Genomic DNA, 22,675 nt, shown 5'->3' with positions numbered 1-22,675 from the left:
ATCATTACCGAAAATCTTTCCTATCAAATGCAATAAGCATATTCAACAATTCATATCTGTGCAACAGGAGAACACACATCATAGTACAGTAGTCTGTCCTTTATTATTTCATACATTATTATTGCACATTGGTACATTATTATTGTGTACATTATTATTCTGTACTTTACTATTAGTTAAGTCTGCAGACTACTAAATGTGTTTTTAAATGTTGTTGCTGTAACAAAAGAATTTCCTACTCAGGATCAATCAAATATTCATTATTATTATTACTATTATACTATGGACATTGTCATCATTCAACATATCAATGCAGAATCAACTGTGCTTAGCAAATTTCTTAATGTTTTATGTTAATGTTTCAACATGTATGATAGATTTCAGCCCTCCTAATGATAGTAATTTTGTTTTTGTTTAAAATTTTGTATCCATAACAGGCTGTGACAATGTTAAATGAAAATATGCAGCAGCAATGATGGTGGAAAGCAGAAGCTCCAGGCTGACAAAAGTGGCCCCTTTATCTGTTGCATGCGATATGCTTGAACACTCACACTTCAGGATAAACTGCATTTGAAGCAATCCCACAGTTGTTATCCATGTCCTTCGCCATGTGGACATATCCTTTATTGCCCCAATTTGATCCCCAGCTGAAATAACAAAGAACACAGAAGACAGAATAGTACAGGCACCCACAATGTTGTGCTGAACTAATTAAGCTAATGACACTTTATTAAGCTAGTCCATTCTACCGCAGCATGAACCATATCTCTCAATTCTCTGCATCCTCACACACCTACCTAAGTGCCACTATCTTATCTGCCTCTACTATCACCCAGCAGTGCATTCCAGGCACCCACCCTGTATAACAAATAAACAGTTTTGTATTAACATTCTGATGAATCATTTGTTCAAAAATCTCATGTAATCAAGATTGACAGTAAAGGTAGGGTGGCAGGATGGCAGTTACTGGGATAGAACCATTGTAAAGAGGCCATTCGGCCCAGGATCCTTTAACAGAATCATTGCTGATCTCTAACTCGTCATTATCGCCTCCATGTCTTTGGAGAGAGTACCCAACAAAAATCTGCCAGGGATCAAAACCTCATCATCCACAGACTTCTGTATTTTCCACCATGTTTGGTATCAAAATCAGCATCAACTGACATACATCATAAAATTTGTTTGTGGCAGCAGTACAGTGCAAGACATAAAAATGACCATCAGTTATAAGTAGATAGATAGTACAACAGAGGAATAGTGAGCATATGGACCATCCAGAAATCTGATGGTGGAGAGGAAGAAGCCTTTTGTAAAATGTTGAGTGTGTGTTTTCAGGCTCCTGTACCTCCTCCGTGATGGTAGGAATGAGAAGACGGCATGTCCAGGATAGTGAGGGTCTCTATTGATGGATTCCTCAAATATGGAGACCAGAACTGCACGCAGTACTGCAGGTACGGCCTCAACAGTACCTTGTATAGTTGCAGCATTACCTCCCTGCTCTTAAATTCAATCCCTCTAGCAATGAAGGCCAACATTTCATTTGCCTTCTTTATAGCCTGCAGACCAACCTTCTGTGATTCATGCACAAGCACTCCCAGGTCCCTCAGCACAGCATCATGTTGTAATTTTTTTACCATTTAAATCATAATCTGCTCTTACATTTTCCTTCCAAAGTGGATGACCTCACATTTACAAACATTGTACTCCATCAAGCAGACCTTGCCCACTCACTTAACCTATCTACATCTCTCTGCAGACTCTATGGTTTTTACTTAGAGATATAGCGTGAATTTGGCGCTTCGAGCTGTGCTGCCAGCAACCAACTAATTTAACCCTAATCTAATCACGGGGCAACTTACAATGACCAATTAACCTACTAACTGGTATGTCTTTATGCTGTAGGAGGAAACTGGAGCACCCAGAGGAAACCTACACGTTCACGGGGAGGACGTACAGATGATGTGAGAATTGAATTCTGAACTTTGACACCCCAAGCACTGTACAGGCTCTTTGGCCCACGATGTTGTGCTAACCCTTTAACCTACTCTAAGCTCAATCTAAATCTTCCCTCCCACATAGCACTTAATTTTTCTTTCATTCATGGGCTTATCTAAGAGTCTTTTAAATGTCCCTAATGCATCTTCTGTGAAATCTAATCATATTGGTATAAATCCTAGCTGGAGGGAATTGAAAACTATTTTTTTTTAATCGTCAGTGCACAAAAAGTTGCAGACCTGGAACATTGACTGTTCTTCTTTGCACAGATGCCACCTGACTTGCTGATATCTCACAGCTTTTTCATGTTTTTGCTACCAAGTGACATCATATTTTCATTACTTCATTATAAATAAAAACAAACTTTGGGTTTAGATCAACTTATGCTAGATGCGGTCTCCAATCCCCATTTGGCACCATACCTGTTCTTTACTATCCAGTATGACTTCTGATTTTCCATTCCATATCCGACCACCACAATTCCATGATCAAGGTCCACAGTACTGCAGTGAGGCTCAAAAAATATTCCTGCAGAAAATTTTAAAAATTGCATGTTATCATGGAATTACACGTCAATGAGACAAATCCCACAATATTGGAAATCTATGTTGGAATTATGAAATCCCACAAGGTAGCCAAAGGCAAAACCAATGAAGTGCAGAGTTGGGTTGTGGAGAGATCAGAAAGGAGTGAAAGTTTGATGTGAATTCATGACACCTCTGCTTCCTGGGCTCACTCACATTTTATTTAAGGAATCGTAGCAAGGAAAGGTCTTTCCTCTGACATGGTAAAATCTGGTTTAATAGGTAGATATGTCTATTCAGAACCTCAACTGAAAACCACTGGAGGGGGAAGAGAGGACTTTTCTCTCACTCACTGACCTCTTTTCGTCACTGCTGGCCATGTTGATCATCCAATTTCCTTCCAGTCTTAACAAAGCTGCTGGCATAGATGGGATTCTTAATGAATTCCTTAAACATCTTGGACCTAAAGCACTCCACTGGCTTCTGTCCCTTTTCAACTGTTGCCTAAAATCATTAAAGATACCTAAAAAGTGGAGAAGAGCCAAAGTTGTTGCTCTCCTAAAACCCAATAAAGACCCCAACATTCCTAAAAACTACAGACTGATTTCCTTGCTCTGCACCCCCTATAAACTCTACGAGAGATTCGTACTGAAAAGAATATCCCCCTTAGTCAAAGATCTTCTAACACCAGACCAAGCCGAGTTCAGGCCAGGCCGCTTTTGCTGCAGTCAAGTCCTGAACTAAACCCAGTATATTGAGGATGGCTTTGAAATGCGACAAATTATAGGGGCAGTATTTGTTGACTTAACAGCAGCATACGATACTGTGAATCACAGAGGCCTTCTGCTGAAATTATCTAAAATGTTAAAAAACGAAACTACAGTCAAGGTAATAAGAAGCCTCCTAGAAAATCGTAGATTTTATGTAGAAATGAATGGAGTTAAGAGTAGGTGGCGTCCACAAAAGAACAGACTACCACAGGGATCAATCCTGGCACCTCTGCTATTTAATGTCTACACAAACAACCAATCAACCTTTCCTAACACACGCAGGTTTATCTATGCAGACGACCTATGCATAGCAACACAAGCTAACTCCTTCCAAGAAGTTAAAGTACGACTTACAGCAGTCCTCGAAGCAATGAAGCAGCATTATGAAAAATGGCCTCTGGACCCAAATCCATCAAAAACTCAAGTGTGTGCATTCCACCTGAGGAATCGAGAAGCAGCTCAGAAACTCAAGATCTTCTGGTGTGGGAAGGAGCTTGAACACCATCCGACTCCAATTTACCTGGGCGTGACACTGGATAGGATGCTCTCATTTGCCACCCACATCCAAAAACTCCGAGGGAAAAAATTATCAGGCACGAAATGGGGAGCTAATGCTCATACACTTAGATCAACTGCCCTAGCACTCTGCTATGCACCTGCAGAATACTGTGCACCTGTGTGGGGCAGATCAGCCCATGCGAAGAAAATAGACCCATTGCTTAACGAAGCCTGCTGAATAATCACGGGCACACTGCGCCCGACACCCACTAACATCATTTACAGACTTACAGGCATTGCTCCCTCAGAGATCCGAAGACACACTACAACAAAAATTGAAAAAGGTAAACAGAACTCGGATCCATGGTACCTACTACATCATCATGTGCCAGCTTCCAACTGCCTAAAATTGAGGAAAAGCTTTGCTACAGTGGAGGAACTACTGCACGGAACATCCCCCCAAACATACAGGATTGACCTCGGGCAACAAACAGAAGCCAGAACCCCACCAAACAATACAGTGCAAGACCCCACAGAAATGTTGCCAGACGGGGCACTGCTTGACAGACGGAAGTGATGCACTCTCAACAGAGCGAGAGCGGGAGTTTGTAGGACGGGAGACAATATGGTGAAGTGGGGTTTAAAGACCAGCGAATCCTGTGAGTGTGGCGAAAGGGTGCAGAACGTCGATCACGTTCTGTGCATTTGCCCCTCTCACCTGATCTAGCTGACACTAACCTGCTCAACATCAACCAAACAACACTAGAGTGGCTGGCTGTCTGGTGTGACAAGCTATGATGATGATGGTGTAGAATTCCAAAGCCCTCTTCTTTTTGCTCCTGGTTCTTTGGCAGCCCCTCGGAACTGGTGATGACTTACTCCCACTCCAGCTCTGTGGGTTCTGAGGTGGATAATGATGCCAGTGATGGAATTGCAGTTTCCTCCACTGATGGGGCTGCCAAGCTGGGTCCTCTCCTGCTGCCTTCCCAGAACTGCTGTGTGCTCCCAGCACCCAGACCACCCCAAACGCTCCTTCTCCACGGTGGAGTGGTTACATAGAGCCATGGAACATTACAGCATAGAAACAGGCCCTTCGACCCATCTGGTCCATGCCAAACCACCAACTTGCCTAGTCCCATTGAACTGCACTCAGACTATAGATCTCAATACCCCTCCCTATCTGTGTAGCTATCCAAATTCCTCTTAGATTTTGAAATCAACCCGATATCCACCTCGCACTGGCAGCACCTACCATGTTCTCACCACCCTCTGAATGAAAAAGTTCCCTCTCATATTCCCCTTAAACATTTCACCTTCCACCCTTAATCCATGATCTCTAGTTGTAGTCTCATCCAATCTCAGTGCAAAAAAAGCCTGCTTGCATTTACCCTGTCAATTCCCCTCAAAATTTTGTATGCCTCTATCAAATCTCTCCTCAGTCTTCAATGTTCTCGGGAATGAAATCCTAACCTACTGAACCTTTCCCTATAACTCAAGTCCTTAAGACCTTCCCCACCTCTTTCAGCTTCACACATAGATGACATTCTGATCTTCTGGAGGTCATGTGTGAGACAGGCCCTGGGTTCAGTGGAGATGTTGCATTTTCTCAAGGAAGCTTAGGTCAGAACCTTCAGGCTGAAAAAAACAACTTGAAGTCACATCTGTCTCAAAGTAATGGGAAGTATTTAAGAAGGACTTTCAGAGTAAATGTTTTCCCCTAAAGAAAAGCTTGTGGGAGGAGCTAGCAAAGAAGGTGCCAGAGGCTTTTGTCGACCCAGGCAACTTCTTACAGATCATCCACAAAACTGCTTATTCTTCCTTTCTTATGTCTTTCTTTTCTTTGGGATTTTGTCAGAATCTATGATCTACGTCTACAGTTCTCTACAAGCAGTGGGTTTTAGCATTGGCCATGAAGCCTGGCATTTCGATATCTCAGGGAACGACCAGTTTCTTTCCAGTTTTACTAACTGAAGTGTCATGGGAGTCTGGAACACCAGGACAGCCGGCAGTGACCACTGCTGATGGAAGAAGGCCCCTTTTATTTTCCGAGAGAGAGAGAGAGAGAGAGAGAGAGAGAGAGAGAGAGAGAGCGAGAGACTGTCAGTCCCCATGTTGGGGAGGCTTGGAGAAGCAACACAGAAGATTGTAACATTGGAACAGTGAACTGCTGGTCTCCTGTTCTTGTTACAGGATCAGTCTCTCTCTCCGTCACTGTTGAGAGACAGCCTGTCTGAGATACCAAAGTGCTGGGTTATAGACTGTGGTTTTTGATGGAACCTAGATCAAGGTCTCTTTGGGGACTTCTGCTATTGCTTACATGGTGGGGTGGGGGGGTTCAGAGCTTCTGCTGCCACAAATGAGGGGGTGGAGGGAAGGGTCGATGGTTCTGCTGCAGCTTGTGCAAGAGGGGCTTCAGGGCTCTGATGTTACTATCAGTCATTCTTTCAGGTTGCATGCTTTGTAGATGACTGTGAAGAGTAAGAATTTCAGTTGCATACTGTACACATACTCTGTTATTAATTGAAACCATTGGCATTGCCAAGTCAACCACCCCCTGCATGACAAGGTGCACAATGAACAAGCCAGGGGAGAAAAGGGACACTTATTGACAAACTGTGATACCGGTAAGTTCAAGTGTTTCTCAAAGTACTGTTCTTGTCACATCCTGTCCATAAAGTGAAAAACAAGATTCAAGGGAGCGTGGCAGGTTGGAAATAAAATATGCTCCGATTCAGGGAGAAAAGGACAAATGCTGATGAGTCCTTTTGTGATATCATTGCCAGTGGGGTCCCTCATAGGTCAGTAGTCCACCCCTTGCTGATAAGGTGATGGAGGCAGAAACTCTCATCAGCTTAAGACTATACTTGGATGTGCGGTTGAAGATCCACAGTCGGGAAGACTTTGTAACAAGTGTAGGAAGGTAGATTCCTTCTTTGCTGATCAGCACTGGCACAATAGTCTGAATGGGCTCCTTTGGTATCTAGGAGTTTCTGTGATGCTGTAATTCCATTGTATTTTGATCTATCCCTCCCCTTCCAGTTTTCTTTTATCCTGTACAATGAGCCATGGCATCCCCACTAACGACGAAGGCAAATTGATGCCTTGTGACTGCACTAACCACAGACAAGGTGATTCAAAGTACTGGTGTAGAGTTTGAGATTGAATGGACAAGACGTTCTTCCTAAGTTGAAAACTTGGCTGGTCTTCTTGGGAATCCATCTGAACATGAAACAGGAAGGTCACTTGGCCCCGGGAGATTGCTCTAGCTTACCAAATGAACATGGCTGAACTACCTCAGCACTCAGTTCCCATAAGCTTTCATCCCGTTGCTTATCAAAAATCTAACAGGAATGAAAATTCAGAATCATCGAACAACCATGTTATCATAAAATGTCTTCTAATTCACTAATGTTCTTGATGGAAGAACTTTGCTATCCCCACCTGGGTTCTAGTGTTAACACCGGACTTACCAGTGTCACAGAAGTTTAACTGCTATTCGAAATTATCTAGCATGCCACCAAATTCAGGGGTAATTTGGGAAGCAGAGTGATATCCCATAATTATCCTTCCCAGTTGGCCAAGAGTACCTCCCCTACCTCACCAATGCAGTGAAATGACCCTGCTTCGTGGATTCTGATGGAAGAGAATGAAGGTGAAGAAAGAAAATGCTGCTTCTTTTCTCCTCTGAAAATGGGAATTTTAGGCAAAAGTGAAAAGTGTTGCAAAAATGTCCTGTATATCACTCAGATGGATCTTCTGTTATTATTTGTTCACAAGCTGTGAACATTGCTGGCAAATCGGCGCAGTTAGCACTACCAGTGCCTCGTAGCTACTAGGAGCCAGGTTCAATCCTCACCTTGGGATCTCTCTCTCTCTGGAGTTTGCACATTATCCCTGTGACTGCATGGGTTTCCTGCCTTGGTTGGCCAACATCTGTTGCCCTTATCTGAACTGGCCAAAATCTGAGTGCATACACAACCATCTGTTTGCTCCCTAAGTGGTTGAGGAAGGCTTTTGGAGATAGGTGGCTCACCATCACCATCTCAGGGGGCAGTGAGGGATAGGCAATAAATGCCAGCAATGGCCAGATGTGAAAAAATAATGAGGAAAAATAAAAAAAAGATTCTTTAAAACAGAGCTGCCCCAAATTAGTAAGCCAAAGCCTAAGTCCAATTTTGGAAGAACTTTGGCCAGCTATTTTGGCTTGTGCATTGTTCTTGGCTTACCTCTACAAGCAGATTTGAGCCAATTTACTTCTCCCAATGAAAAAAAAAGAACGGAATCTTGTTCCCAGATGCAAGTTTCAGAAGGTTAATTGTGTTTCTCTTTCCACAAATGCTGTCTGCCCTGCTGAACATTTTCTGTTTATATTCTTGAAATTAAGGTTTAGCATCACCAAACCCACACCTCAATTTTTCTCCTTTTGTCTCTCCTTTTCAACCTTACCTGCAAATCCTGATCCTTACCTGATTTGTACAACATGAAGGATCTGTGCTCTGCGTCAATGCCAGCTGAAATCGGTCCAACTGTGGCCACTGCTGCAGCCAAATCCGCCTCAGAGTCTTTCCGAATCTGCACGACACCCTTGCAAGTGGCAACAATGTCACTCTGTTCGAACTTGCAATCACCATTCTAAAGGGAAACACGCCTGTCAGTACGTATCAGATCCAAGTGAAGGCCAGGAATTGTGTTGCACCAATGAGACAACTTTGCAGGAATCTTTTTCTAAAATGAGACATTCTCATAGAATCATGCATCACAGAAGTCTTTTGGTCCACTGAATCTGTGTTGACCATCAAGCATACTTACTCATTTGTTATATTCTCCTTATTCATATCATTCATACTTAAATTCTACCAGTAGCCCACACACTGAGGGCAATATACAGTCTCTAATTAGTCACCATCTTGCATTTATTTATGTAAGGGGTTTCTTCTTTTATGTTACTGCGAAGGCTAATAAAATGGCTTCTTTGTTATGTTAACTGCTGAGTTAACGGTAGCAGCTTGTTTGGGTTATAATTACTGATTACGGGAATTGTATTCATTTGCTAACCAATTGGGATAGATGTTATTCTTTCTTGTGTGTCTGTAAGCTATTGTTTTCGCGGGCTTTGGGCAGAAGGCGCGATAGGGACAGAGAGGAGAAGCGATGAGAGAGATGCTGTAAGTTGGGCGAGGATCAGACCCATGAGGGAGTCCGAGGCCCAGGGCTTTTCTGGTGGAGAACTGAAGAGGAAGGACGTGCTGGACGCACTCTGGTCGACCACCGTGGTTGGTCCCAGGCGGCGGGTCGAGGAGGTCGGAGGGGATCGAATGGTGGAAAGAAGACTCCGTTACTTGAGCTCCAAGAGGGGTTCACGAAGTGGTTGAACTTTGATAAGTTTGGTGCCTTTTACTCTCCTTTTATATTGTATCTCTATTAATTGCATAGTTCCAGTAAGATCTATAAAGTGTAATCATTTAATCGCATATGGCGTACTGTCTGTTACTTGGCGTGGTGGGGTACATTACACAGCATCTACACAAACTTGATTACCAGTTTGGTGGGGCCGAGCACTGCTCCCCCAAGACGAAAGTGAGCTGAGCGAGCCTGAGGCTTACCAGGGGGCTACATTCAGAATGTGGGGCAAAACCTAGCCACCAAAAGCAACGCACAAGATCATGGAGCAACTGTACAAACCCCACACTGGAGGTGGGAATTGAACCCCGGTCTCTCCAGCTGTGTGGCACCAGTTCTACCAGCTGTGCCACAGTCAAACTGAGCAAATAGTTAGACAGTTATCTGGCAAGTACAAAGAATGAGAGGAAAGGAAAGGGAACATTACCTTTGCAATGTACGGATAAGACTGTTCGGAAGCAATACCTTGTTCTTTTATGAATGCGAAGCTGGCCATGACAGATCCACCATTACAGCCTGCATTTCCCACAGTTCTGCTACAGTCCATCAGGTACTGTTCACTCAGGGAAATGAGCTTTCCTGTTTTGTTAAATACCTGTCCTTCCAGTACTCCAGTTGTGCTGAATGCCCAGCAAGAACCACACTGGCCCTAGTAAATACACAAAGACTCAAAGTGAGATGAGGAGGAGGAGCAGTACTGCACACCAGTCCTTGTCTTCACGATTATTAAGGAATACTGAACTCCATCAAGGGCAAAATAAGGTGAGACAAGGGAAGAAAAATAGAGATATTGGTGAAAAGACACCAAACTTCAGTTCTAAATAAAAACAGAAAATGTTCAGCAGATCAGGCAGCATCCGTGCAAAAACCAACAGAGTAAACACTGGGGTCATCTGAGACCTACCTCTGGAAAGAAGATTTTGTTGAGTGTTCCTGAAGAGCCAGATGCAGTTGCACTCCAGCAGCTGGTGGAATGGCCACTAATGGTCCCGACAGGGCTGCGTTCACCAGGGCCAGGTGTGAAAGGCCAATCAAATAGTGTAATGCTATAGTTCATATTTTTACTGTTATGCTGTATGTGTTTCAGTTTGGCAGTTCTGTAAGAGCAGCTTGTTTCCAACTTGCTCCGTTTTCAGCTTGTTTGGGTTGTGGTTGAAGATAAGAGATGAGGAGAAATGTGTGCCGTCCAATTAGGATGGTCAAATTAAGGGGAGGTTTCTCTGGTGAGGGACACTAACATTGGGCTTGGGCTTTTTGTTCAAGGGGAGATGAAGAGAGAATGTGCTGGGGAGAACCAGCTGTAGCATACAATCCGGTGGGAGACCCGTCTGTTTGAGATGGATTGCGAGCGATGTTCGGAAGGTGCTGCAGGTGTTCACGCTGACTGAGGGCCCAGCGCGTGAGTGATGGAGGAGTTCAAGATTACCTCCAATTTGTGCACATTTGGCTGTTTAATTAGAATGGGACCTTTTCTTTTTGTTATTCTTTGCTAACCCTTTAGTTAAGATGAGATTCATAAATACAATTCCTTTAATCGTATGCAGTGTATTTTCTGTTATTTCATGGCAGTAATTTGTAACAGGGTATCCGCACAAATAGGGGTTTGGGGTGGGACAGAGCCGCAATCTCACGAGTTTGATGGGGCCGGAGGTTGTCTTCCCAAGACTTACACAACCCATTAAACCGGGGGTTTCACTAGGAATCAACTGCCTTAAATATCCAGTCAGGCAGTGAGAGCTGCATGATGATTCAGCCATGGAGTAACAGAATGCGGAGGCCTGTCTCCAATCATCCCAACAGTCTTTCTCAAGACGCAAAGCACGGAGCTGGAGTCTGCCAGCTGTGAAGGCACGATGGATCTTAACTTGTTCTAAGTTGTTCCAATATTCAGTGATATTTCAAACTGTCAGTCAAAAACAGGAAAACTGCAGATTCAGTAAAAATCTTTGATCTGACACCTGTTTCTCATTCTTGTCTGACTTCCTGTGTCTAACATTCCACGAACATTTTCTCTTAACTAATTTTTAAGAAATTTAATAACGTTGGAAAGGATGGAGGCTGTAATATACGTGAAGAGAGGGTTTGGTCAGTACAGGCCAAGGACCCACCCAGTGTGAGGGAGGAAGGGAGTGCTGCAGGAGAGATGGCAATTTAAAGAACAAAGAAATGTTCTGGGTAAAAATTAGAAGGGAAATACAGGGAAAGCAAAAAAAGAATTTTCTTTGTGTGACTGTGTAGAGGGCACAGAATACAATTTTGCTGCATAAAGGAAAATGGCCCAGTAATCTCACCTTAATCAAGTCATTACATGATGTAAAAACTTCAGTAAATTACTCTTCTGGCACCACCTTTCCAAACTTGGTCTATTCCAGTGAAGTTTTAATATTGCTCGTTATCAATAAACTGCTCAGTTATTGAACCTACCGGGTAGCTGATGGTTACCTGATCCTTCACTGGAGTTACAAAGCCCTTTGGCCGCCAATCAACATGTGGAGGCAATTGAGCATTTTCTTGTGGTGCAAATATTTTCCAAGTTGTGTTCTCAACTTCCTTTCTCCTGTCTGCATTCAACCGAAGTTGCTTGAATTCCTCCGGAGTCTACAAATTCAAGAAATCTGAAATTTTAACTTCTACGAGTTTAAAGAATCTACCATAATGTTTTACATGTCCATGATTGTTCACTGCACAAAAAAAACTTTCATTTAATTCTGACTGCCGGAAATGAGAGTTTTTGAGAATCACTGTCAACAATGAGATATCCTGGACAACCAAGCAAATCGTGTATGTATGATCCAATAACTGGGTCATCTTAACTCTAGAGCAAAACAAGAGAATGTCTGCAGAAGAGTGGGTAGGCTTCAACAGATAAGGGAGATGTACAAATGACAACAATGAGAACATTGACAGTTAATATGCAGGATATAACTGGAAAACGATCGCTGCTGAAAGACAGATGGAAAGTGAGTCATTCATGCACTTTCACTGAAGAAAGATGTATGTCTCCTGCATATACATTGAGAATTAGGATGACGTGCTGGAAGACATGACTATATCAATGCGCTGTACACTCACATCCTCTGCACACACAAGTCATACTCAGACTCTCTCTCTCTCTCACTTATTTCACACAACTGAAAAGATAGCAGGAGACAGTTTGGAGTTATTGCAACTATACTCTCACCTGAATAGCAGTGTTGGCCATGAGTCCAGCCAGCACTGAGCAGATTACTGAGGGTGACAGTGTGTGCATCCTTCATCCCCTTTACTTCCCATCCCACAGTTTCTCAGGCCCTATAAGATTCAAGTAGTTTAAACACACATCTCCCACCTTACCATGACTATTCCTCTAATCATCAGTACATGTGGACTTTAAAATAGGGCAGAGGAAAGGACAGTGACTCCTCGGTGGTGAGTCTGCATCCTAATCCTACTCCAGATGGTGCGGATAAGGGCTACGTAAAGGCAGCATGGATGAAGGCTGACACCCATGGACACAAATGTGCTTCTGTCATCATTCAGCCGATCGTAAATATACAAGAGCAAAAAGGAGCACAACTGCAACCTGCCAGACTTCCTAATGTAGAGCCTGAGCCCATCCTCTCCAGGTTGAGCAGCTCCATGTCAACACTTTCCAAGCCAGCTATGACAAACACTCAGTGCATGAGATCTACCTTGTCGGCTCAGTGCCACCTTCACACAACTCCAGGTTGTGTCATCCTGGCTCTATACCTCACCACTGGCCAGAACTTTGAAACTGCCATGGCACATTGGTAACAGTTCCTCAGCAGATTTCCAGGCCAGTTAATGCCGTGCCCTGGTAGACTGGCAAACCTCCCTGGGCAAAGAGTCAGCACTCCTCCTCACAGTGACAGTGTTCATGTTTCTACCTATCATGGTGCGCTCACAAAGGACTGGACTCAGGTGCAGAGGAACAGCAGGATCCCCAGGAAGAGACAGAAACAAGAGGTTAGACATTGGAATCAGAATGACTGAACGATACCATGAGGTAATTCATCCTCCCCGACACAATGGCCCCACTACAACACTGAATGAGAGATCTCTTTAAATAATCATAGAATTTGGGAGATGTGTCAGCCACGACAAAAAGCACAAGGGCTTAACAATTCTAGTTAAGATATTGATGAGTAAATACAGGTGTTCCAAAACCCCAGAAGCTCAATGCTCTATAGCAAGCCACAGGGCTCATGACAGTACTGCTGCAGCCTCATCACTGGCTGTGATGCATTCCCACCAGTCGACCAGCACACACTGACACAACCCAGCACCTGATCATGCCATCAGAATACAGTGCATCCAGGCCCAAAGCTGCTCCAGGTCGCTCTACACAACTGCGCTAAGGGAGCTTTCGTCTACCAGTTAGCTCTGGTTCTGTGTTGAGATGGTGAGGTGCAGCTACTGGGAGTCAGGAACCAAAGAGGACACGCAAGCGAACTGGAGAATTATTAAATGGATTTGACCTTGAATAAGAGGATGAAAATGATTGGCTTGCTGGATTGCTTGATTTTGGCTTTCATGTTGAGTGTATTAGGAATCCTGAGGTGACCAGAAATAAAAGTACAGATATCGAGTGAACTATATTGAGTCTGAACAGGGTGAAAGTGCCCTGCGCCTTATTCTTTCACATCCCTTTTAATTTTTTAACCACTTACTCTGCTGGAATTTATATGGAATCCTAAACTCCCAAAACCTCTAGGAAGTAAATGTAATATTCCTAAGGGCAAATAAAAATGTGTGAGCTTCTTAGTACTTTATACCGGACTAATCTTACCTACGGTGTTTGGTTCCAACAATGTTGGGTAGTTAGGTATTCAAATTAAAGAAAATAGACTTAAAAACAGAAAATTTCAACTGATTGGCCAACATCTGTGAAAAGAGAAACAGTCAATATTTTTGATCCTTTGTCAGAACAAAATGAATATTTGGTACACTTCACATTTGTTCTATGATGTAACACCACATTTGATCAATTGATAATATTTTTGGAAGTTGGCATCCCTCACTTCCACTTTGTACGTACCAGATCACCAAACTGGTTCATCCCCACAGTAAATGAATGCTTCCCCATTGAATGCTCCAGGTTATGTTGTTCAATGTATCTCATATTCTTCTCCCAAACCATTCTTCTGTAATTTACATTGTCCTAAAAGCAACATTATACTAAAGGTTATTTTATTTTATCATTCTGTCAAAGATTTGTTATTATTCCACCAGCCTAATCAAATAGGAATGGAGAGATTCCATATCTCATGTCAATATTCCCATTTCTCCACTCCCACTATATCTCTGAAGTTCTGTATTAACAACAATGCAGGATAGACATCAAGGAGAGAGCCTTAAACGTCATCCACAATGTTCCTCTGCTGTTCTCTGTGCAGAACTGCAGTGTACTCTTGAACTGTTGTGTACCAATCTACTGTTGAATAAACATTACTGCAGGCCTACACTAAAGGACTTCACTCCACCATCCACAACAGAAGCCAAACTCTGTGGGAACCTGTGGGAATCTGCAGTTCCTCAGTGCATCATTCTTCCTGTTTGCTGAAAGGAAGTAGAGCCATCATAGGAGCTATATTCAGAAGGAAGACTCTCAGAATGAACACTCTGCTACCACCTAGCTCCCACTATCAAGCAGTAAGTGAACAAATCACTCTCTGGTTTGTTATATACTTGTCTGGCTTTGACTAAGGTCTGCAATTCTCCGCATAGAACATTCCAAGAAACGAATGATGAATGTGTCTTAACTTTTTAAATTAACAGGCAGAGAGAATTGTGTTAAACGCTACATTGTAACAAAACAACTTGATGAAGGTAGATTGGTGCACATTCTGAATATAGATTATAGTAAGCTGTTTGACAAAGTTCCCTGTGGTAAATTCATTCAGAAAGTCAGGAGGCGTGGGATCCAGGAAAAATGGTTGTGTGGGCTTTAAAGTTTAAAAGTTCAAGATAAATTTAATATCAAGTAAATTTAAGTCGCCATATACAACCCTGAGATTCATTTTCTTGTGGGCAATCACAGTAAATACAAGAAACACAATAAAATCAATAAAAGACCGTACCCAACAGGGCAGACAACAACCAATGTGAAAAAAAAACAACAGTGCAAATACAAAAAGAAAGAGAAAAAAAATAATAGTATTAAACAATTAGGGATACACAGCAATATGTATGTACGTAAATCTTCAGAGAGCCACAAAACTAAACACCACTACAATAGTCCCAAAGTTCCTAGCAATTAAGAAATGAGAATGCTTGGCTATGCCCGTACTTCACGTTTTATCAGCATGAGTTGAGAAAGACATAAATGCATAAGTAAAGAAATAAACAAACAATAAATATTGAGAATATGAGAAAGAGAGCCCTTGAATGTGAGGTTGCAGGAGCAGTTCAGTGATGGGTGCAGCTGTGAGAAGAGAGCCTGACCTGGATGATAGGAGACCTTGATGCTGGGTGTTGATTTTCTGTGACAGTGCTCCATGTAGATGGGCTCAATGGTGGAGAGGGCTTTACCTGTGATGAACTGAACAGTATCCATTACTTTTTGTAGGTTCTTCCATACAAAGGCATTGGTGTTTCCAGTTATAGAAGTTTTTTTAAGTTTTAGGTGACCTGCTGAATCTTCACAGATTTCTAAGAAAGTAGAGGCATTGCCAAGCTTTCTTTGTAATGGCATTTGCATGTTGGACCCAGGACAGATCTTCTGAAGTGATAACACTGAGGAATTTGAAGTTGCTGACTCGGTCCACCTCAGACTTTTGATGAGGACAGGCTCGTGGACTTTTATTTTCCTCCTCCTGAAGTCAATAATCATCTTTGGAATTGACTTGCCCACAGAAGGCAGAGGTGGTATTAGATGGAGTGTATTCTGCCTGGAGGTCCATAAACAGTGCTGTTCTGCAGGGATCTCTTCTGGGACCCCTGCTCTTTCTGATTAGTATAAGTGACTTAGGTGAAGGAGTGGAAGGATAGGTTAGTAAGTTTTCAGGTGACACAAAGAGTGGTGGTGTGGATAGTGTAGAAAGTTGTCATAGGTTACAAAAGGATATTGATAGGATGCCGAGCTGAGCTACAAGTGACAGATGGAGTTCAATCCAAAGTGTGAAGTCATACACACTTGTCCGCCATTTTTCAGCCCACCTTCCATCTGATGCAGATCCCACTGCAAGTTTTGATAGCCTTCCTCACTGCCCACTACACCCCCAAACTTGGTGTAAGACCACAAATTTGCTGATCCAGTTTACCATATTATCATCCAGATCATTGATATAGATGGCAAACAACCATGGACCCAGCACCAATCCCCGTGGCACACTACTAGTCACTGGTCACAGGCCTCCAGTCAGAGAGGCAACCATCTGCTATCTCCCATGAAGCCAATGTCAAATTCAATTTACATCCTCATCCTGAATGCCAAGAGAGTGGACCTACTTGACCAGCCTCCCATGAGGAATCTTGTCGAAAGTCTTGTTAAAGTCCATGTTGACAGCATCTCCTGCCTTTACTTCATCAACTTTCCTGGTAACCACCTCAAAACCCTATTATTTTGGTTAGACATAACCTCTTGTGCACAAAGTCCTGTTTGTTACCCCTAACCAGGCCGGGTCTGTCCAAATATTTATATATCCAATCCCTTATGATCCCTTCCAATGACCTACCCAAGGCTGACATCAGGCCTATAATTTCTCAACTTATTCTTAGAGCTTTTCTTAACCAACATTAGCTCTCCTCCAATCGTCCAGCGACTCACCCCTGGCTAAGGACGTCTTAAATGCCTCTTCAATTTCTGCACTATCTTTTGAATCTTAGTATAAAGCAGTAGTAGGAAAAATATCATCGTTCTCCTGGTCAGTTAACAGCCCTGCTACCTCTATAATTTTGTGTTCATTCAAACTCTGCAACACACCTTCTGACTCACACCCCTATTGCTGAATAATATTGGCTCCACGTCTGGTGATGACTCCATTCTGAAATTGTCATCCTTGCTCTGCTGTCCCTCCATGGCCTCATTCCTCACTGTATCCGTTGTCTTTCTCCATTGAGTACTGTATTTGGTTATGTTACATTATATCCTTTTGTGAGGGGAGCACATTTCACTTGTCTCTCCGAAGGGCCCTGGGGCACTTCATTACTTAAAATACTGGATAAATGCACTATTAAAACACTGTTAGACATAATTTGAAGCGCTGTTCCCTCTAAGCTGTGTCGGTGTGCATCCTTGCAGTAACTGAAGTGCCCCCATCCACATAGCCTTTGTTGCTGTGCAGCTGGAAATTTCTTTTATATAATGTTAATATAATTTTGAAATCTATTTTAATATAGTTGTGAAATACCACGCAATTAATTGTGCTTTAATGAATATAATCCATATATTTTCTAAATAATAAATGTATTACAACTTTTATATTGAAACATTTCAACTTCAACTTATTAACATTGTCAGTGTTTCAAGGTACAACATTGTTACATATTGTAACAATAAACACAGAATGGAAGTCAGAATCGAATCTGGGCATTGCCGGTCAAGATGGCGCCTGCGTACAATGCTCCAAGGGTTGACATCTTCTGGATAGGCCACAAAACTATTTATTTCACTTCTTTTATGTCTTTTATGTCTGTTTTCCACCTTGAATACATTTCTGGAACTGTTGGCGACTGTGATTTGCAGTTTGGAGATCGTTTGGGTGATCCAGCAATTTGCAGTCTCCGAGAGGATTCCCGGAGGCAGAAGCAGCGAGCGTGAGCATTGTGGCAAGGAGACAGTGGGAGGCACTAGCCAATGTTCACCTATATTATATCGATTAAAGCGACAAGGGAGATTGAAATGTTGAGACAAATGCGGAAGGTAAGCACCAGATGCCTGCTTTCTGATTGCAGGTGGGATCGCTCTGCTGCTGGAGAGGGGAGACTACGTAGCCTGCTGCTATGCCCAGGGGTTGTTACTGAGGTTTTTTTGCATTTTGGATATGGATATGGTTTTGTTCTATGGACTATGGATTTATCTTTCAGTCTTGTAGTTTTTATATTCTATGTTTTCCGCTTAATCTTTCTCATTTCTTTTTCCTGCCGGGGAAATGTTCCCATTCTACCTTTGTTTTTTTCTGCTGGAGAGGGGGATTTGGGGTCGATGTACCTCTTCTATTTCTGTTTGTTTTTGTGTGGGGGGAGGGGAATTTAGGGATCGATGGTTCCTGTTCTATTTTTGTGTCAGGGAGGGGGATTTGGGGGGGGGTTCAATATTCCTGGTCTATTTTTGTTTGTATTTTGTGTGGGGGAAGGGGATTTGGGGGTCGATATTCCTGGTCTATTTTTGTTTGTATTTTGTATGGGGGTGGGGGATTTGGGGGCCAATATTCCCATTCTATTTTTGTTTATATTTTGTGTGGGAGAGGGGGATTTGGGGGCCGATATTCCTGTTCTATTTTTGTTTATATTTTGTGTGGGGGAGAGGGATTTGGGGATTGCTGGCTATGTTGTCGCTCTTTTCTTTTTCGGTTCCATGGCTATCGGGAGAAGAATTCTAACGTAGTATACATTGGTAATAAATGAACTTTCGAATTTTTGGTAGCTCATTGTTAATAAACAATGAGGCCATCCAGTCAAAACTATTTTGCCATTTTGCCAGTGAGCCTGTTAGTTGCCTTGTGCCGTGAGTTGTGGCTTGTTTCTATTTGATGTGAAGTCTGCTATATTCTGACTTTTTAGTGGGTAATCTTTCAAAAAATTTATAACCTAATAAGATTATTTTAATTATAAAATTGTTAAAACAAGGTAAACATTTGTTTCCATAAATTTTGTTAGCCTTTTATTTTATTATAAATGCTTTCTTACCTTGTTAAACTTTTCAGATAATAATTATTATTTTTAGTATTCTCAAACAATAATTATTGTTATTTTATTTTCCTCAGGACGTCAAAAAGAAAAGGAAAAGAAGAGTTAATGCTTTGAAGTGTAAATCTTGTACATAAGGTAGAGTGGCTTTCGTAACCAGTAGATACTGAACTATCGTCTTCACATAAAAAAAACTAATAAAGTTGGCAGCACATGCAAAATGCTGGTGAACGCAGCAGGCCGGGCAGCATCTATAGGAAGAAGTACAGTCGACGTTTCGGGCTGAGACCCTTCGTCGGGACTAACGGAAAAAAGAGATAGTAAGAGATTTGAAAGTGGGAGGGGGAGGGGGAGACCTGAAATGATAGGAGAAGATAGGAGGGGGAGGGATGAAGCCAAGAGCTGGAAAGTTGATTGGCAAAGGGGATGCAAGACTGGAGAAGGGGGAGTATCATGCGATGGAAGGCCTTGGAAGAAAGAAAGGGGTTGGAAGAAAGAAAGGGGGAGAGGAGTACCAGAGGAAGATGACGAACAGGCAAGGAGTTATTGTGAGAGGGAAAGAGAGAGAATAAATGAATAATTGAATGAATAAATAAATAAATAAATAAATTAGGGATGGGGTAAGAAGGAGAGGGGGGGTATTAACTGAAGTTAGAGAAATCAATGTTCATGCCATCAGGTTGGAAGCTACCCAGACGGAATTTAAGGTGTTGTTCCTCCATCCTGAGTGTGGCTTCATCTCGACAGTAGAGGAGGCCATGGATAGACATATCAGAATGGGAATGGGACATGGAATTAAAATATGTGGCCACTGGGAGATCCTGCTTCCTCTGGCATTTTTCAAATCTCTTACTATCTCTTTTTTCCATTAGTCCTGACGAAGGGTCTCGACCCAAAACATCGACTGTACCTTTTCCTATAGATGCTGCCTGGCCTGCTGCGTTCCACCAGCATTTTGTGGGTGTTGCTTGAATTTCCAGCATCTGCAGATTTTCTCATGTTTGTGTTAATAAAGTTGGCAATACTTTACATTACCAAGATACTGATGATGTTGTATTTGTGTAGAAGTGGAAGTTGGAGACAAGTAGTGGAAAAACAGGAAGAATGGAAGTTATATTCCTTAAAATTACATCTTAACCAGAGAATTCATGGAGACACAGTTCCCAAATTACTCAACCAGAAGAACTGTGGAATTTTGCGCATGTTAACTGAAACACCACAGGAGTGAGAAGTAAGAGGGAAACAAGATGTGTGACAGAAGTCTAACTGATATGCTCAACGGGATAACATTATCTTTGCAATTAAAAATAATGCCTCTATGCATTCCGTGCAAGAAGTCCATGCACGTGTGGCCAAATATGTAAATATACCAGAGTTGGTGCAGCAAGAACTTTGTGTTTGTATTTGTTGAGTGCATCGGCTCTGTGCTTCAGAAACAGATAATGGAAGAGTTGCGAAATCTACTTTCCATACATTTACTGCTGGCGGAAGTACAGACATTTCTCTACAGAAAATGTTAATTTTCTATTTTAAATTTCAACTGGAAAATGAAATTTTCTGTAAGACAGTGTGAGTATTTTAAAATAAAATACAGTATCACTATTGTTGAAGCAATAAAAAGAAGTTTTCAACATCAACAATAATCCTGATATTCAAAAGATGGTGATGTTTACGGCAGACGGGGAAATGTTATGCTTGTAAAAAATAGTGGGGCAGCAATTCTTCTGTCTGAGCACATTGTGTCCACACTGATAAAATCTGGGATTAGACGATGCATAGGGGAAAAAAAAGCATCAATTAGGCAGGGTACAGATACACTGTATGCAATGCTCAGTAGGTCGTCGATTACAAAAGGAAAACTAGAAGAATTAGCTAATGTCACAGAATGTGGTATTGTGTTATTTACACTTCCAAATTAAGTAAAATAGCTGAAAAGACATTTTGCCATTACTGCTTTAATAAGGGTTTACGAAGTTTTGATCCAGAATTGCAAAGGGCAAGTTAATGAATGTAACGATCCAATCAGCAACTACTGCCTAAAGATTTTGACTAATCCGCAATATCGAATAGTACTAACTGGCCGTAACTATGTTTTAGATGGATCTGGCATCTCTTTGTAAGGTCCTTCAGAAAAGCTGTTGGAATACAATTGAAGCACTACAGTATGAACAAGTGACGGTAACTGTATCTTGGTGATGCTCTTTACTGAGTGACAAAGTGAAAGATCTGCTTGCATCTATAAGTTCTGATGTCGATATTATTCGATTCATTAAATATGTGTGCAATTACTTGGACAGTGGATTTCCTGACGATGATTAAGAGAATGGAAAGCTTTTGACCCTGTTGCTATTGCAAACACAGCCAATTTTGAAATTGGAAGAGAATGGTGTACAACTGACGAAAAATACTCAGCTGTTGTTACAAACTACGATGAAAGCATTTCTGAGAAAGTTGAGACTGGTTTAATTAAGACACCCACTGGTATATTGAACTATGGGCTTAGAAACGAAGAATTTGGAAAACCGTCAGTACTTGTTGGCATCGTTGGAATATTTCAAGCTTCTAGTGCCGACTGTGAACTTGGATTCAGTCTTAAGAATTCAATCAAATCTAAATCCAGAAACAGACTAGAAGCAAAGTTCTGAATGATCTAATGAAGATTAAGATGTACCTTTCATCTGGATGCGAAATTAATCCGGACGGTGTTTGTAGACAATGGATTTGTAATAAAATCAGACAAGAAAAAGTCCCATGAAACATAAAAGATTTTCTTTGTTGTACTGTATTTCATTATACCCAATTAATAAATAAAATCAAAATAACGCGATTTTTCAATTTTCATAGTATACATACTACAGAAGTAAATCACTTAAAGTGCCGCACGGTTTTCAGGCCATGTAAAAAATTTTCTGCTCAGAACAACGGCTGGTCTGCGCAGCTGGAGCAAAAATAGAGAGTAAGTTGATTTAAATTATGAAAATTTTCTCCAACCTTCATCACCACAGTACTTTGACAGAACAATAGGCATTTGCTGTCTCTTACCTCTTGGTACAGCTTCCTATGGAATGATTTCCAACTAGTCCAGGCTTCATCCAGTGCTGGGTCAAAGGGGAAGCCAAAAGCTTCTCTCAGAAATCCGACTATCACACATCCGGCGCTCAGAGGGAACTTCATGGTGAAGAGTCTGATAGAGCAAGGCCTTTGAAATCAATCAACATTGTGAATAGCTTTCATAAATACCTGAAGGGTAATTGCTTATGAACATTTGGTTAGAACATTAGAAAGATTTTGACAAGAACAGGCTATTCGGCCCAACAAAGATTGCCAAATTCATATTCACATGATGTGTTGAAATAACTATCAAGTTTAGATTTTAAAGTCTCTAAGCTACTACCCTCAACTACACAACTAGGTAGTTTGTTCCATGTGTCCACAACCTACTGTGTAAAGAAATGCTTCCTGATTTTAGACTGAAATCTTCCTTTAACCAGTCTCCACCTATGTCCCTCTGTCCTTGATGACGGATTAACTTTGAAGTGGCAACTGGCATCCACCTTGCTTATACCCTTAATGACTTTGAACAACTCTATCATGTTTCTTCTTATTCTACGTCCACTTAGGCTAAAAAGATTTAATTCT

General features: G+C 41.8%; 1 protein-coding gene across 1 annotated transcript; it reads right to left on the bottom strand.

Moving 5' to 3' along the window:
* Positions 1 to 547: 547 nt before the first annotated feature.
* Positions 548 to 22,210, bottom strand: LOC134337472 (procathepsin L-like). The gene is made up of 7 exons (XM_063032513.1): positions 22,079 to 22,210; positions 14,226 to 14,348; positions 11,630 to 11,785; positions 9,615 to 9,836; positions 8,254 to 8,419; positions 2,418 to 2,523; positions 548 to 647 (listed from the first exon to the last, which is right to left on the bottom strand). Exons 1-7 carry the CDS (start codon positions 22,208 to 22,210, stop codon positions 548 to 550), a joined length of 1,005 nt encoding a protein of 334 aa, XP_062888583.1.
* Positions 22,211 to 22,675: the final 465 nt, after the last annotated feature.

Source organism: Mobula hypostoma, chromosome 24, assembly GCF_963921235.1.
Source record: "Mobula hypostoma chromosome 24, sMobHyp1.1, whole genome shotgun sequence".
Classification (NCBI taxonomy): domain Eukaryota; kingdom Metazoa; phylum Chordata; class Chondrichthyes; order Myliobatiformes; family Myliobatidae; genus Mobula; species Mobula hypostoma.
This window is presented reverse-complemented; position numbering and strand designations above follow the sequence as displayed.